The 13,413-nt window shown below is 49.9% G+C and overlaps 1 protein-coding gene across 1 annotated transcript in view; it reads left to right on the plus strand.

Moving 5' to 3' along the window:
- The window catches only part of CFAP53 (cilia and flagella associated protein 53), a 30,963-nt gene extending 25,352 nt beyond the window's left edge, over positions 1 to 5,611 (plus strand). The window contains exon 8 of the mRNA XM_060236458.1: positions 5,303 to 5,611. Within this exon, the coding sequence (XP_060092441.1) occupies positions 5,303 to 5,537 (235 nt within the window). The 3' untranslated portion in view covers positions 5,538 to 5,611. The remainder of the gene's footprint in view (positions 1 to 5,302) is intronic.
- The last annotated feature ends 7,802 nt before the right edge of the window (positions 5,612 to 13,413 follow it).

Raw genomic sequence — 13,413 nt, forward strand, 5'->3', positions numbered from 1 at the left:
CTTTCCCTTCCTCTCCCACAACAGACACCCTGTGAGGTAGATGAAGATATTGGATTTATATCCCGCCCTCCACTTCAAAGAGTCTCAGAGTGGCTCACAATCTCCTTTCCCTTCCTCCCCCACAACAGACACCCTGTGAGGTAGAAGAAGATATTGGATTCATATCCCGCCCTCCACTTCAAAGAGTCTCAGAGCAGCTCACAATCTCCTTTCCCTTCCTCCCCCACAACAGACACCCTGTGAGGTGGGTGGGGCTGGAGGGGGCTCTCACAGCAGCTGCCCTTTCAAGGACAACTCCTACGAGAGAGCTATGGCTGACTCAAGGCCATTCCAGCAGCTGCAAGGGAAGGAGTGGGGAATCAAACCCGGTTCTCCCAGATAAGAGTCTGCACACTTCACCACTACACCAAACTGGCTTTCCAAACTGGAAATAGATGGGGGCGGGAGGATAGGTGGGAAGAAAGCAACTTTAACTTTAAATGTATTCTCCAAGTCGCCGGCTGCCTTGACTTGGAGAAGTGATTTAAAGAGAGAAATGCCTTCTCCAAGCTGGATGATGGGGCAATTGAGAGCCACACCATATGTGTGAAAGAGCCACAGTTTGGTCAGCCCTGATTCAGAGGTTAGTGCAGTGTATTGGTCAGAGGGTCAGAGGAAAATCAGGGAGACCCAGCTTCAAGGGCCTGCTCTACCATGGAAGCTTGCTGGGTAATAACCCCGAGCCTGGCACACAATCACACACTCAGCCAGACCTACCTCTCAGGGTTGTTGTGAGCTAAAATGGAAGTGGGGGAAATGACAAGGTGCTTCGGGTGTCTATCGGGGAGAAAGTCGGGGCATAAAGTCAGGGCCCTGTGAGGCAGGTTGGGCCGAGTGCGTACGACTAGTCCGAGGACATCCGGGAGGTTTCCGTGGCAGAGAGGAGATTGAAACCTGGGTCTCCCAGATCCTAACTGGATGCTCTGACCGCTGCACCATACTGGCTCTCCTCCAAGGTCACGTGATAGTCTGAAGCACCCATGCTAAAGCCAGACTGGGCTGCCTGGCACCCAGATGGGAGACCAACAAGGAAACAACAAACGGGGCACAAATGGAGGAAAGGCAGGACAATATGAATGTCACGGAGAAACAGAGAGAACCGTCCAGCCTAAGCACAGCCGTATTTTCTTTACAATCGGACCCTCGGTCCAGCAAGGTCAGTACTGTCTACTCAAACTGGCAGCAGCTCTCCAGAGTCAGAGGCAGGCTTTCATATCATCTACCTGCCTGCCTCATAGAGATCCAGTTTGGCGTAGTGGTTAAGTGCGCGGACTCTAATCTGGGAGGACGGGGTTTGATTCCCCACTCCTCCACTTGCACCTGCTGGAATCGTTAGCCACGGCTCTGGCAGAGGTTGTCCTTGAAAGGTGTCTGTTGTGGGGAAAGGAGATAAAGGAGATTGTAAACCACTCTAAAAATCTGATTCAGAGAGAATGGCGGGGTATAAATCTGCAGTCTTCTTCTGGTCCTCTTAAGTGGAGTTGCCGGGCATCGAACCTGGGACCTTCTGGTCTGCATGTCAAAGCGCTACTCCCAGGACTCTGTTTCATTCGCTACTTGTTTGTGAGAATTGCCCACTTTTATTCCATGCTCTTTCTGTGCACTTTCGTGCTACAGGGGAGGGAGGGTGGGAAGACAGACTTCCAAAGGGTGCATTTGCGTTCCTGATCTTGGACAGAGAGGCCACACATCTGCCAAATTGCTCTTGCCCTCTTTGGGCCAACCACTTAATAATGCTGTCACCCACGTTTGACCTACCATTATGGCTGGCCAGACTTCTCTGGCATTGAAAATGACAACGCCGTCTCCTGAAAGCCCTCTGATTTTACAAAGTGCTTTTGTACCAGCTCGGGAACACTAGTGCAATTCTTCCTCTCTGCTTTCCGGGCTGGTTTTCTTCCTCTAAAAAATGAGTCACTTCTGAAAGGTACTCCCCCGAGCTTTTAATGATAACATCCCTTTGAAACATTTCTCCTAGCAAGCTTTGCACCTTAAAGTGGTAGGCAAAGGTAGATGTTTGTAGATAACTGGTTTGGACCGTGTGTGGGTCAGTTCCACTCAGGGCTATGCTTCTCCTCCCCAGGAGGACGTTTTTTGGTGCTCAGACAGAACAGGAGGGATGGTGGCTCAGTGATAGAGCATCTGCTTGGTAAGCAGAAGGTCCCAGGTTCAATCCCCGGCATCTCCATCTGAAAAGGGCTCAGGCAAATAGGCATGAAAAACCTCAGCTTGAGATCCTAGAGAGCCGCTGCCAGTCTGAGTAGACAATACTGAAGATTTTAGGTTTTCACGGCTGGTAACATCATTAGGGTTTGTAGAATCTTTCGGGCTCAAGTGCCGTGTTTTACTGGAGAAAGTTTTTCTTCCAGACGTTTCGTTCTCAGCTGCGGAGAACATCCTCAGTGGCGTTGCAGCCGGGGCAGGCGCTCTGACCTTCTTGGCTGCTGCGCATTGAGTGGGGCCAGGGCTGCTGGAGAGCTTCTATTTCTAGGCTGGAGGGGGTGTGGTGAAAGGGCAATAGGTTTGTGGATGTGCCCATTGTTTGGAGGGGCTTCCTGGAAGGGTAGTGATAAGGAAACTGGCTGTTTCCTTATTACTACCCTTACTTATCACTACCCTTCCAGGAAGCCCCTCCAAACAATGGGCACATCCACAAACCAATTGCCCTTTCACCACACCCCCTCCAGCCTAGAAATAGCAGCTCTCCAGCAGCCCTGGCCCCACTCAATGCACAGCAGCCAAGAAGGTCAGAGCGCCTGCTCCGGCTGCAACGCCACTGAGGATGTTCTCCGCAGCTGAGAACGAAATGTCTGGAAGAAAAACTTTCTCCAGTAGAACACGGCACTTGAGCCCGAAAGATACTACAGACCCTAAAGACAATACTGACTTTGATGGACCAAAGGTCTGATTCAATAGAAGGCAGCTTCATATGTTAGAAGAAGGAGGAAGGAAGAGGAAGGTGGCTCAGTGGTAGAGCATCTGCTTGGTAAGCAGAAGGTCCCAGGTTCAATGCCCGGCATCTCCAACTAAAAAGGGTCCAGGCAAGTAGGCGTGAAAGACCTCTGCTTGAGAAGTTGAGACCCTGGAGAGCCGCTGCCAGTCTGAGTAGACAATACTGACTTTGATGGACCAAAGGTCTGATTCAGTAGAAGGCAGCTTCATATGTTCATATACAGGGCATTTTTTGAGCAAGAACGCACAGGAACACAGTTCCAGCTGGCTTGGTGCCAGGGGGTGTGGCCTGATATGCAAATGAGGTCCTGCTGGGCTTTTTCTACAACGAAAGCCCTGTTCATTCATATAATACACACACATATATGTTCATAAAATGTGGAAAACATCCTGTATGGACCTGGGAGAAAGTGCTGCTGTTAACTGAATTGATCCACAAGATCCAACCCAGTGTAGGGGAGGGGCTGTGGCTCAATGGCAGAGGACCAGGCAGTACACCCACAAACACATTAAGCTGCCTTGTACTGAATCAGAAACCCTCGGTCCATCACAGTCAGTACTGTCTACTCAGACTGGGAGCAGCTCTCCGGCGTCACAGGCTGAGGTCTTTCCCAACACCTCCCACCTGATCCGTTTAACGGAGTTGCTGGGGACTGAACTTGGGACCTTCCAAGCAGTTGCTCTGCTGGCGAGCCACAGTGACGGGAAAGACCCCTGCCTAAGAGCCACCACCATTCTGAGCCGACAGTACTCACTCGGATGGACCAAGGGCCTGCTTCATGTGCAAAGGCAGCTTCATGGCTGTCAGGTCGCTTCCAACGTACCGTGCCCCTATGAATGAATGACCTCCAGACGTCCTGTGATGGGCTCAGGTCTTGCAAAGTGAGGGCCTTTGCGGCTTCCTTGATGGAGTCGATCCATTTCAGGTTGGCTTTTCCTCTTCCTGCTGCCTTCTGCTTCGCCCAGCCTGATTGTCTTCTCCGGTGAGTCTGGTCTTCTCGTGACGTGACCGGAATACGTTAGCCCGGGTGTAGTCGTTTTAGCTCAGCCTGAAGGCCCCGTATGAAATGGATTTTAAAAACTCATGGTCTGCGTCACCAGGATGCGGTGCGGATTACCAAAATGGTGTTTGCGGGAATGCTTCAAACAGCCGTATGAGCTGGATTCTATGGAACGTGCGTGGAAGGAGTTTATGGCTGTCCCTATAGCAACTTGTGCCCCCACCCCCCCAAAAAATTGCTGCTGTGAGCTGGAGAACCTTCAGGAACAGAGAAAGATGCAACTGGGGAGGGGGCTGCAAGTCAAGTATAAGTCAACGGAAATGATCCCCTTCCCGTCACATGAGGTCTTCTGCAAACATGCAAGGCTGGGGGGTGGATTTCTGCTGATGAGCCCCTTCTTGCTTCAGCCTTTGCCCCCTCTCGCTCTCCTTCTGAAGCCCGGGAGGCGACACAGAGGTGGACCAGTTCTGTGACCTCCATCTAGATCAGGGGTGTTAAACATGCAGTTCGGGGGCCGAATCAGGTCCCTGAAGGGCTCCTATCAGGCCCTTGAGCAACTGGCTGTCATCTACTTCCTTCCCCCTGTATCTTGCTTCCTTCTGCAGAACAGCTTGCTTTGCAAGGCTTGCTCAATTGCACAGGAACTACAGAGAGAAATCTTTATTTTCTCCATTGGCGGAGGAGGAATAGCTTGTTTTGTCAGGCTCTCTCATTTGCACAGCAGAGCTACTGAGCCAAACCTCTCTTCCTTCTATTGGCTGAGGCTCCCCCCCCCAGTGTCCTGGGGAAGGAAGGAAAGAGCCAGAACTTCCTTTGCCCTGGATCCCATGGGAGAAATACAAAGAAAGCATCTTGAAACCCAAGGAGTGCTAACGTTTTAAGCATGTTGTAAGTTTTAAAAAAATTAATACTTGTGTTTGTCTATATCCTTTATCGAATTTATATCTCTGCTACCTAATCTTAAATAGGTACACAAATGACCCAGCCCAGCATGGCCCGGCCTAACAAGGTCTCATTTATGTCACATCCAGCCCTCATAACAAATTAGTTTAGATAGATCCAGGTGGGCAGCTGTGTTGGTCTGAAGCAGTAGAACAGAGTAGGAGTCAAGTGGCACCTTTAAGACCAACAAAGTTTTATTCAGAATGTAAGCTTTCGTGTGCATTCATACAAAAGCTTACGTTCTGAATAAAACTTGGTTGGTCTTAAAAGGGCAACTACTGTGACCTCGGTCCGTTCGTCACTCATAGAATCCAGCTCCTTCGGTCGCCGTGGCTGACGCGGGTTCCCTTTTCTGACATCCCTGACAGGCGTCTGCAGCAAGCCAAGGAATATCGGGAGGACCTCCAAGCCCAGATAGATCACAACAAGAAAGCCCGGGATTTCGAGAAGGAAGAGGAGCGCCGCGAATACGAATCGGGTCTGGAAGCCGAGAGGCTTTTGCAAGAGAAGATCGCTGACATCCTTTCGAGGCCTTACATGAAGCTGATCAACCTCCATCCTTTGCGAAGGCAGCTGGCCAGCAGTCCTCAGTCCATGAGATGATTTCTTCCTCTCTCTCTGTTTGTTTTTTTACTGTTCTAATTTATGGTGTCTAAAAACATTGAGCAGAAACTTCTCCCGCTTGTGTTGTGAGTACATCATTCAGTGAACATGAGTGGGGGGGGGGGGGGGAAGGAAGAGAACTCCTAAAAAGGTCACCTATTATCCACCCTTTGTTTTCTAGGAAAGTGAACATATGAACATATGAAGCTGCCTTATACTGAATCAGACTCTCGGTCCATCAAAGTCAGTCTTGTCTACTCAGACTGGCAGAGGCTCTCTGGGGTCTCAAGCTGAGGTTTTCCACACCTACTTGCCTGGACTCTTTTTTAGTTGGAGATGCCGGGGATTGAACCTGGGACCCTCTGCTTACCCAGCAGATGCTCTACCACTGAGCCACCGTCCCTCCCCTGTATATGAACATATGAAGCTGCCTTATACTGAATCAGACTCTCAGTCCATCAAAGTCAGTCTTGTCCACTCAGACTGGCAGCGGCTGTCTGGGGTCTCAAGCTGAGGTTTTTCACATCTACTTGCCTGGACCCTTTTTAGTTGGAGATGCCGGGGATAAAGTGGAAAGAGAACCAGTTTGGTGTAGTGGTTAAGTGCACAGACTCTCATCTGGGAGAACTGGGTTTAATTCCCACTCCTCCATGTGCACCTGCTGGGTGACTTTGGGTCAGTCACAATTCTTGAAAGAGCTGCTCTCTCAGCCCCACCCACCTCACAGGGCGTCTGTTGTGGGGAGGGGAAGGGAAAGGAGATTGTAAGCCGCTCAGAGACTCCCGAGTGAAGGGTGGGGTATAAATCCAATATCATCTTATTTTTAAAAGCATTAAAAAAAAATTAGCCTTTACTTGGATGTCCCGGGTATCGTGATCTCATCAGATCTCAGAAGTGAAGTAGGTTTGGCCCTGGTCAGAAATTAGAGGGGAGGCTGCCAAAGAAATCTGAGAGTGCTGTGCTGAAGCAGGCAAAGGCAGACCACTTCTGCTTCTCGTTTGCCCTGATCTAAATAGCCCTGATCCCATCAGATCTTGGAAGACAAGCAGGGTGGGCCCTGGACCTTACAGATGCCAACCTCCAGGTGGACGGGGATCTTCTGCTATTATGATCGGCTTCCAAATGAGCAAGGTAAGTTCCGATGGAGAGAATTGGCTGCTTGGAGGGCAGACTCTATGGCAGGGGGGCCGAACTCATTTGTTATGAGGGCCAGATCTGACATAAATGAGACCTTGTCGGGTTGGGCCATTTCGGGCCGGGCCAAGTGTGTAGCTATTCAAGATTATGTAGCAGAGATATAAACTTTTTAAAGGACACAGACAAACACGACTAAAGACTTAAAAAAACCCCCCTTAAAACATGCTTAAAAACATTAGCACTCGTTGGTCTTAAAGGTGCTTTTTTTGTATTTCTCCCGTGGGATCCAGGTAAGGGAAGCTCTGGCTCTTTCCCTCCATCCCCAGGGAACCAGGAGGGGGAGGAGCCTCAACCAATGGAGAAAATTGAGGTTTTGCTCTGTAGCGATTGAGCAAGCTTTGCAAAGCAAGCTGAAATGCAGAAGGAAGCAGACACCAGTCAGTTGCTCGGGGGCCTGATAGGAGCCCTCTGGGGGCCTGATTTGGCCCCCGGGCCGCATGTTTGACACCCCTGCTCTATGGTAGTATACCATGCTGAGGTCCTTCTCCACCCCCAAAGTCTCCAGGCATTTATGGGCCTGGTATTCCGCAACACCAGTGTCGGAGAAGGGTGCACCTCGGAATGGTGCAAAGGCAGGAAGTGTGACATTCTCAGGGCACAGGCAGGCGGGAGTCCAAAGCCAGTCCAAGGTCAAGTCCAGGAAGTCAAGCAGTTGCCAAGTCACCAAAGCCAAATCGCAAACCGGAATCCGAAGTCAGTGTCCAAAAGCCAAAGCGTCAGGGTGCCAAGGAATTCAAGCAGGTCAGGATCTGGAATCAGGAAGGAGCGTGGATGCAAGCCAGAGGATTGACTTGTTGCTTCCACGAGGTTGCCAAGTCCTGGGTGTGAGTTATATGGGAGCCTAAATCAGCCTGCTCCCTGGCGTGAGTCTGCTAGAACTCAGGGCTGAGAGAGCTGAAGCACCAGCGTGCCTCATGCCTTCGCTCTGAAAGTGTCTTCCGGAGCCGGCTCCACCCTCTTGAGATGGGAGGGGGAGTGTTTGGAGGAGATCGATTGTCAACAGCTGGCCTGGTGCCTGGAATGTGGGGAGAGCGATTGATGGGCCAGTTGCCGGACATTCTGAGAAGCTGGTAGGCAACTCTTCCTGGTCTGTTAACCCTTCCAGCTCCCCCTCGTCAGGGCTCATGACACCAAGGGGACCGAGCGTTTCCATATCTCCACACCAAGTAATGCCCTGCCCCACTGCTTTATCTCCCCCAACCCCTTCAATTGGATCCCTGACCCATGCCTGGCCCCTTCCTGGCACCGGTTGGATGAGCAGACTGCTGCCTTAAGGAATGCATCAAATGTTTTCACGGTCCTACCTGTGTCCGGAGATATATGAGAAAAGCAGGAACTGTACCTGTTTTTGATTTCAAGTACCCAGGGCTGATTTTCACTTTAAGTGGACTTACGGACTGTGATCTCGATTAAAACGTTATGAATTAGATGCACGTTGGCAAACGTTACATAAAAGAATTGAACGAGGATAACATGATTGTTTGAAATGGTTGGGTTTCTGATGCAATTTCACTTCCTGTTGTCATGAGTTAATTAAGTGTTTGTATATGCATGCTGATGTTTAGCCAGTGAGTAGGTAGAGCCAATGAGAATGTCTGCACGTACTTCCCGCCAAGGCTAGGTGTCAACATGCATAGTGACCATTGAGGGAGAGCCCTAATAGGCTAATCCATATATTTGGGCGGTGGTCTGAGGGAAACCATTTGGTCAGTTTTATTGCCCTTTGTGTTAAGCCCTTAGATCTCCATGCAGTCGAAGTTAAGACTCGAGAGAGTCGAGATGTAGCCTAGAAGCTAGAAAGGATATTGAATCCTTCTTTGTTTTCTAGTAATCCCAGTCATACCTTTTCCTCATTAGAAAAGTAAACTACTTTTATTCTTAAGCTAAACCGTGTGCCTGGCTGTTATTCGTGGTTCTCTCCACGTTACTCTGCTAGCAGTATGGCTAAACCCCAACAGAAAGGCATCGCACAAAGCATTTTTGCTAGTTTTCACCCACCTGGAGATTGGCAACCCTACCAAGGTCCCATTCTGGCCTTGAATACCTATTAAAATAGTGGCTGCCTCTTGGTGGGAAGGGTTTCGCCTCTCTGTATACGGCATTGTCTGGACTAGCATTTTTTTCTAAGTCGAGTTTAGATTTCTGTAATGGAGGGGGGGGGGGAACCACCAGGCAATGTGAACAATCTCTCTTCATCCCTGCATCGTCTCCAAGTTTGAATGGATGAACATAATGCTGTAATAGTCCTTTACATTCTTAGGTAGTGTGGTTTGCTGTTATGTTATCCTCTGGGCGTGGAGTAGGGGTCACTGGGGATGTATGTGGCTGGTGGGGGGGCAGGCCTCGGATTCAGTAGGAGCTCACAGGAGCACAGCTCCTGAACCTTTCTGAGGGTTCCCCCTCCTCCTCCCTCCCTTGTCCATTGAATAGTAGGTACAGCTGCATAACAATCCCTGGATGAGCTCCACCACCTATTTTTCTACAGTGACCCCTGGTGGGGGAAGGGGGTATTTGTGAATTTCCTGCATTGTGCAGGGGGTTGGACTAGATGACCCTGGAGGTCAGACATAGACAAAGGACCAGAGATCAGCTCGCTGGAGAAGAAGGCATCTTCTGAATGCAACCTCTGTGGCTTCCCAGGCTCTCTCCTTCCCAGGCTCCACCTCCCTCCCCAAATCCCTTAGGATTTCCCAACCCAAAGTTAGCAACCCAAAGGTATATTTTGGGGCCAAATCAGACCGGGTCTCACAACCTAGCCCAGCACTATGACTGGTTCACATATTGCCTTTTCAAGTGCATACCTCTGATGCTTTATGCGCCTCCCACCTCAAAAGCTTAATGTGTGAATGGAAGGAGAGGGCTTGCGGCTTAGCGGTAGAGCACCTTGGCATGTGGAAGGTCCTGGGTTCAGTCACCGGCATCGCCAGTTAAAAGTTCTGGCAGTGGGTGATTTGAAAGACCGCTACGTAAATCTCTGGAGGGCTGTGCCCATTGAGTACTTACTTGGATGGAGCAAGGGTCCGATTCAGAAGAAGCAGGGGTGGAATTCTAGCAGAAGCTCCTTTGCCTATTAGGCCACACACCCCTGATGTAGCCAGTCCTCCAAGAGCTTACAAAAAAGAGCCGTCTAAGCTCTTGGAGGATTGGCTACATCATGGGTGTGTGGCGTAATAGGCAAAGGAGCTCCTGCTAGAATTCCACCCTTGAGTAGAAGGCAGCTTTATGCATTCCAAGCACCAGTGCAGGCTTGCGTCTTGTGCAGGTACGCTGCGCGAAGGGAGCTGTTTGCCGCCTCCTGGTAAACCGCAGCATCTGTCAAAGCGTGCAACTGCCCAAAGACAACACAAAGCAGCTGGTGACTCCCACCCCTGGCCAGTACCAGGCCGTGCTGCATGGTTTCCCCAAGACATTTGGGAGTTTCTTTTTCCCTGCGGAGATGATGCTAGTTTTGGCTGCCTTAACAGGCAGCTTCAGCAACGTACTCACCCCCTTGGTCATCTCTGTCGGCTGCGGACACCTTTCCTCTGATTTGTCACCGAGCCGGTCCTGCTGGGTTGGGCAGTTCAGGCAGGACCAGTGGTGGGGACGGTGGCTTCTTCCAGGCCTCAGTGGGAGCTGAAGGAAGGGCAGCAGCTGGGAGTTTCTCTGGCTGACCGGGTCTTGGCAACTGGAGCATTGGTGGTTGACCCGCCTCATGCAACAGCCCTGCAGCAATTAGAAGATCAGCCAGAGTGTGGAGATATATTTGAGAAACCTGAACCAACTTTAATAGCCTTAAACTAAATAAGAGCGTTACCCAACAAGTGAGGGAAACATTGATTGTTTTTTATATTTAATATCAGCCTGTCAACATCAGCCAATCCTCTAATATTCCTGAGTTTATAACTACTTGGATTTTCTGCCTGCCAACTGATTATTACAGACATTCATCTGATATTATTTCCTCCCTTCCTAGCCTTTTTGTACTTAAGAAATCTGAACTGTTAAAACACTATCAGTGCCTTCCTTATTTCTGACAAGGTTAATTTTGGGTTATACTGAGGTACAGGGTAAATTCAAAGTGGTCCCTTATTTACCCACTGACCCTGACCATACCTCACAGGGTGCTTGTACCAAAGCTGTTTTGATATCCTCCAAACAGCCATGGAACCTCAAGAAGGCCTGCCCGGACACCCCCCAAACCTGAGATCTTCTTTCAAACTCTGCTCTTTCCAATCCCTTTGTTACCCCAACCATATGTCTGTCTTCTGTACTTCTCCATCCCATTGTGCTGTACATCTCCAGAGCTGCCCACCATCTTCAGAAAGAAGACTTGTATGTCTTCAATTCTCCATTAGTACATAATAATATCAGAAGGGCCCTGCTGGATCAGACCAGTGAGGGTCCATCTAGTCCAGCATCCTGTCTCACACAGCGGTCAACCAGTTCCCTGGAAGGCCAACAGGGCAGGGAGGCCGAGGCCATCATAAGAACATCAGAAGAGCCCTGCTAGATCAGACCAGTGGTCCATCTAGTCCAGCATCATGTCACACTCAGCAGCCAACCAGTTCCTCTGGAGAGCCAACAACAGGACAGAGAGGCCAAGGCCTTCCTAAGAACATCAGAAGAGCCCTGCTGGATCAGACCAGTGGTCCGTCTAGTCCAGCATCCTGTCTCGCACAGCGGCCAACCAGTTCCCCTGGAAGGCCAACAACAGGGCAGAGAGGCCGAGGCCTTCATAAGAACATCAGAAGAGCCCTGCTAGATCAGACCAGTGGTCCATCTAGTCCAGCATCCTGTCTCACACAGTGGCCAACCAGTTCCTCTGGACAGCCAACAACAGGGCAGAGAGGCCAAAGACATAAGAAGAACCCTTCTTATGATTCACTAGTCTAGCATCCCCATTTCAGTAGTCAACCAGTTGCCAGCACAACCCGGCACTGGTTTTTAGATGTTTTGCTTCTGTCGCTTACACACCCCTGTTGAGGCAGAAGCTAGATTACTCCAATCCATCTGCTTTAAGTCTGAATGAAAAGGGTGAGGGCATGCAAAAAATGTCTATTTTTGGTCCAAAGTCATGACTGGGGAGAGGCGCTGAATCATGTGCAGAAGTGGTTTGGCAGACTTAGAGCCGGTTCACAAGTTGATACTTGTATTGGCCCTGACCTTGGGAAACCAGCAAGCCAAAAGAAAAAAATGCCTCCTGTACCTTTAAGAAGGGTATATGTAATACCCTTCTTACTACGTAATCTGGGGAGGCACGGTGGCTCAGTGGTAGAGCATCTGCTTGGTAAGCAGAAGGTCCCAGGTTCAATCCCTGTAATCTCCAACTAAAAAGGGTCCAGGCAAATAGGTGTGAAAAACCTCAGCCTGAGACTCTGGAGAGCTGCTGCCAGTCTGAGTTGACAACACGGACTTTGATGGACCCAGGGTCTGATTCAGTATAAGGCAGCTGCATATGTTCAATATGAGCAACTGCAGCTTATCATAACATGGATGGAAATAAATAAGATCAGTGGGTTAATAACACTCCATTAAGACTATTAAAGCGACATGCTGTTTTTTGCCTCCAGGAAACTGGTCACTCTGCCCTGTCCCGATTTCAGATTATGCTTAAGTTATATATTTATTAAATCCAGGGCTTTTTTTTTTTGTAGCAGGATCTCCTTTGCATGTTGGACCACACACCCCTGATGTAGCCAATCCTCCTGGAGCTTACAGCAGGCCCTGTGAGAAGAGTCCTGTAAGGAATTCTAGCAGGACCTCCTTTGCCTATTAGGCCACACACCCCTGATGTAGCCAATCCTCCTGGAGCTTCCAGCAGGCCCTGTGAGAAGAGCCCTGCAAGGAATTCTAGCAGGACCTCCTTTGCCTATTAGGCCACACCCCCCTGCTGTAGCCAATCCTCCTGGAGCTTACAGCAGGCCCTGTATGAAGAGCCCTGTAGGGCATTCTAGCAGGACCTCCTTTGCCTATTAGGCCACACACCCCTGATGTAGCCAATCCTGGAGCTTACAGTGGGCCCTGTACGAAGAGCACTGTAAGGAATTCTAGCAGGACCTCCTTTGCATATCAGGCCACACACCCGCTGATGCAGCCAATCCTCCTGGAGCTTACAGTAGGCCCTGGACTAAGAGCCCTGTAAGCTCCAGGAGGATTGGCTACATCAGGGGTGTGTGGCCTAATATGCAAAGGGGTTCCTGAGACAAAAAAAGCCCTGATTAAATTTATATTCTGTCCTCCCGGCAAACGAGCCCACAGAAACTGTGTGACCAGCACAGTCTGGAGTGTGCCATTTTCGTAACAGTGGTGAAGATTTATATATTTAGTGGCTTTATTTTAATCCTACCGTTTCCTCCAACGAGGACTCAAACTGGCTTATGTCGTTCTCCTCTGTGTTATCCTCACAACAACTCTGTAAGGTAGGTTAGGTGGGTGAGCGTGGGATTGGCCTGAGGATGCCCAGCGAGCTTCTAGGGCAGAGTGGGGATTCGAACCTGGGTCTCCCAGATCCTAATCTGGCACTTTATCAGTACACCACGTTCAAGGTTTTACACCTCTTCGGCGCTACTGAGGCTCACCCTGTTTCTCCCCTTCTTTCTGTCTTCCTTCCTCCTGCATTTGTACAGAGCAAGTTACATCCGTTATAAACATGTTGGAGTCGAGGGTCACTCATGCTTCAGAATTCTAAGAGGCGGTG

Source organism: Heteronotia binoei, chromosome 4 (genome assembly GCF_032191835.1).
Source record: "Heteronotia binoei isolate CCM8104 ecotype False Entrance Well chromosome 4, APGP_CSIRO_Hbin_v1, whole genome shotgun sequence".
NCBI lineage: Eukaryota > Metazoa > Chordata > Lepidosauria > Squamata > Gekkonidae > Heteronotia > Heteronotia binoei.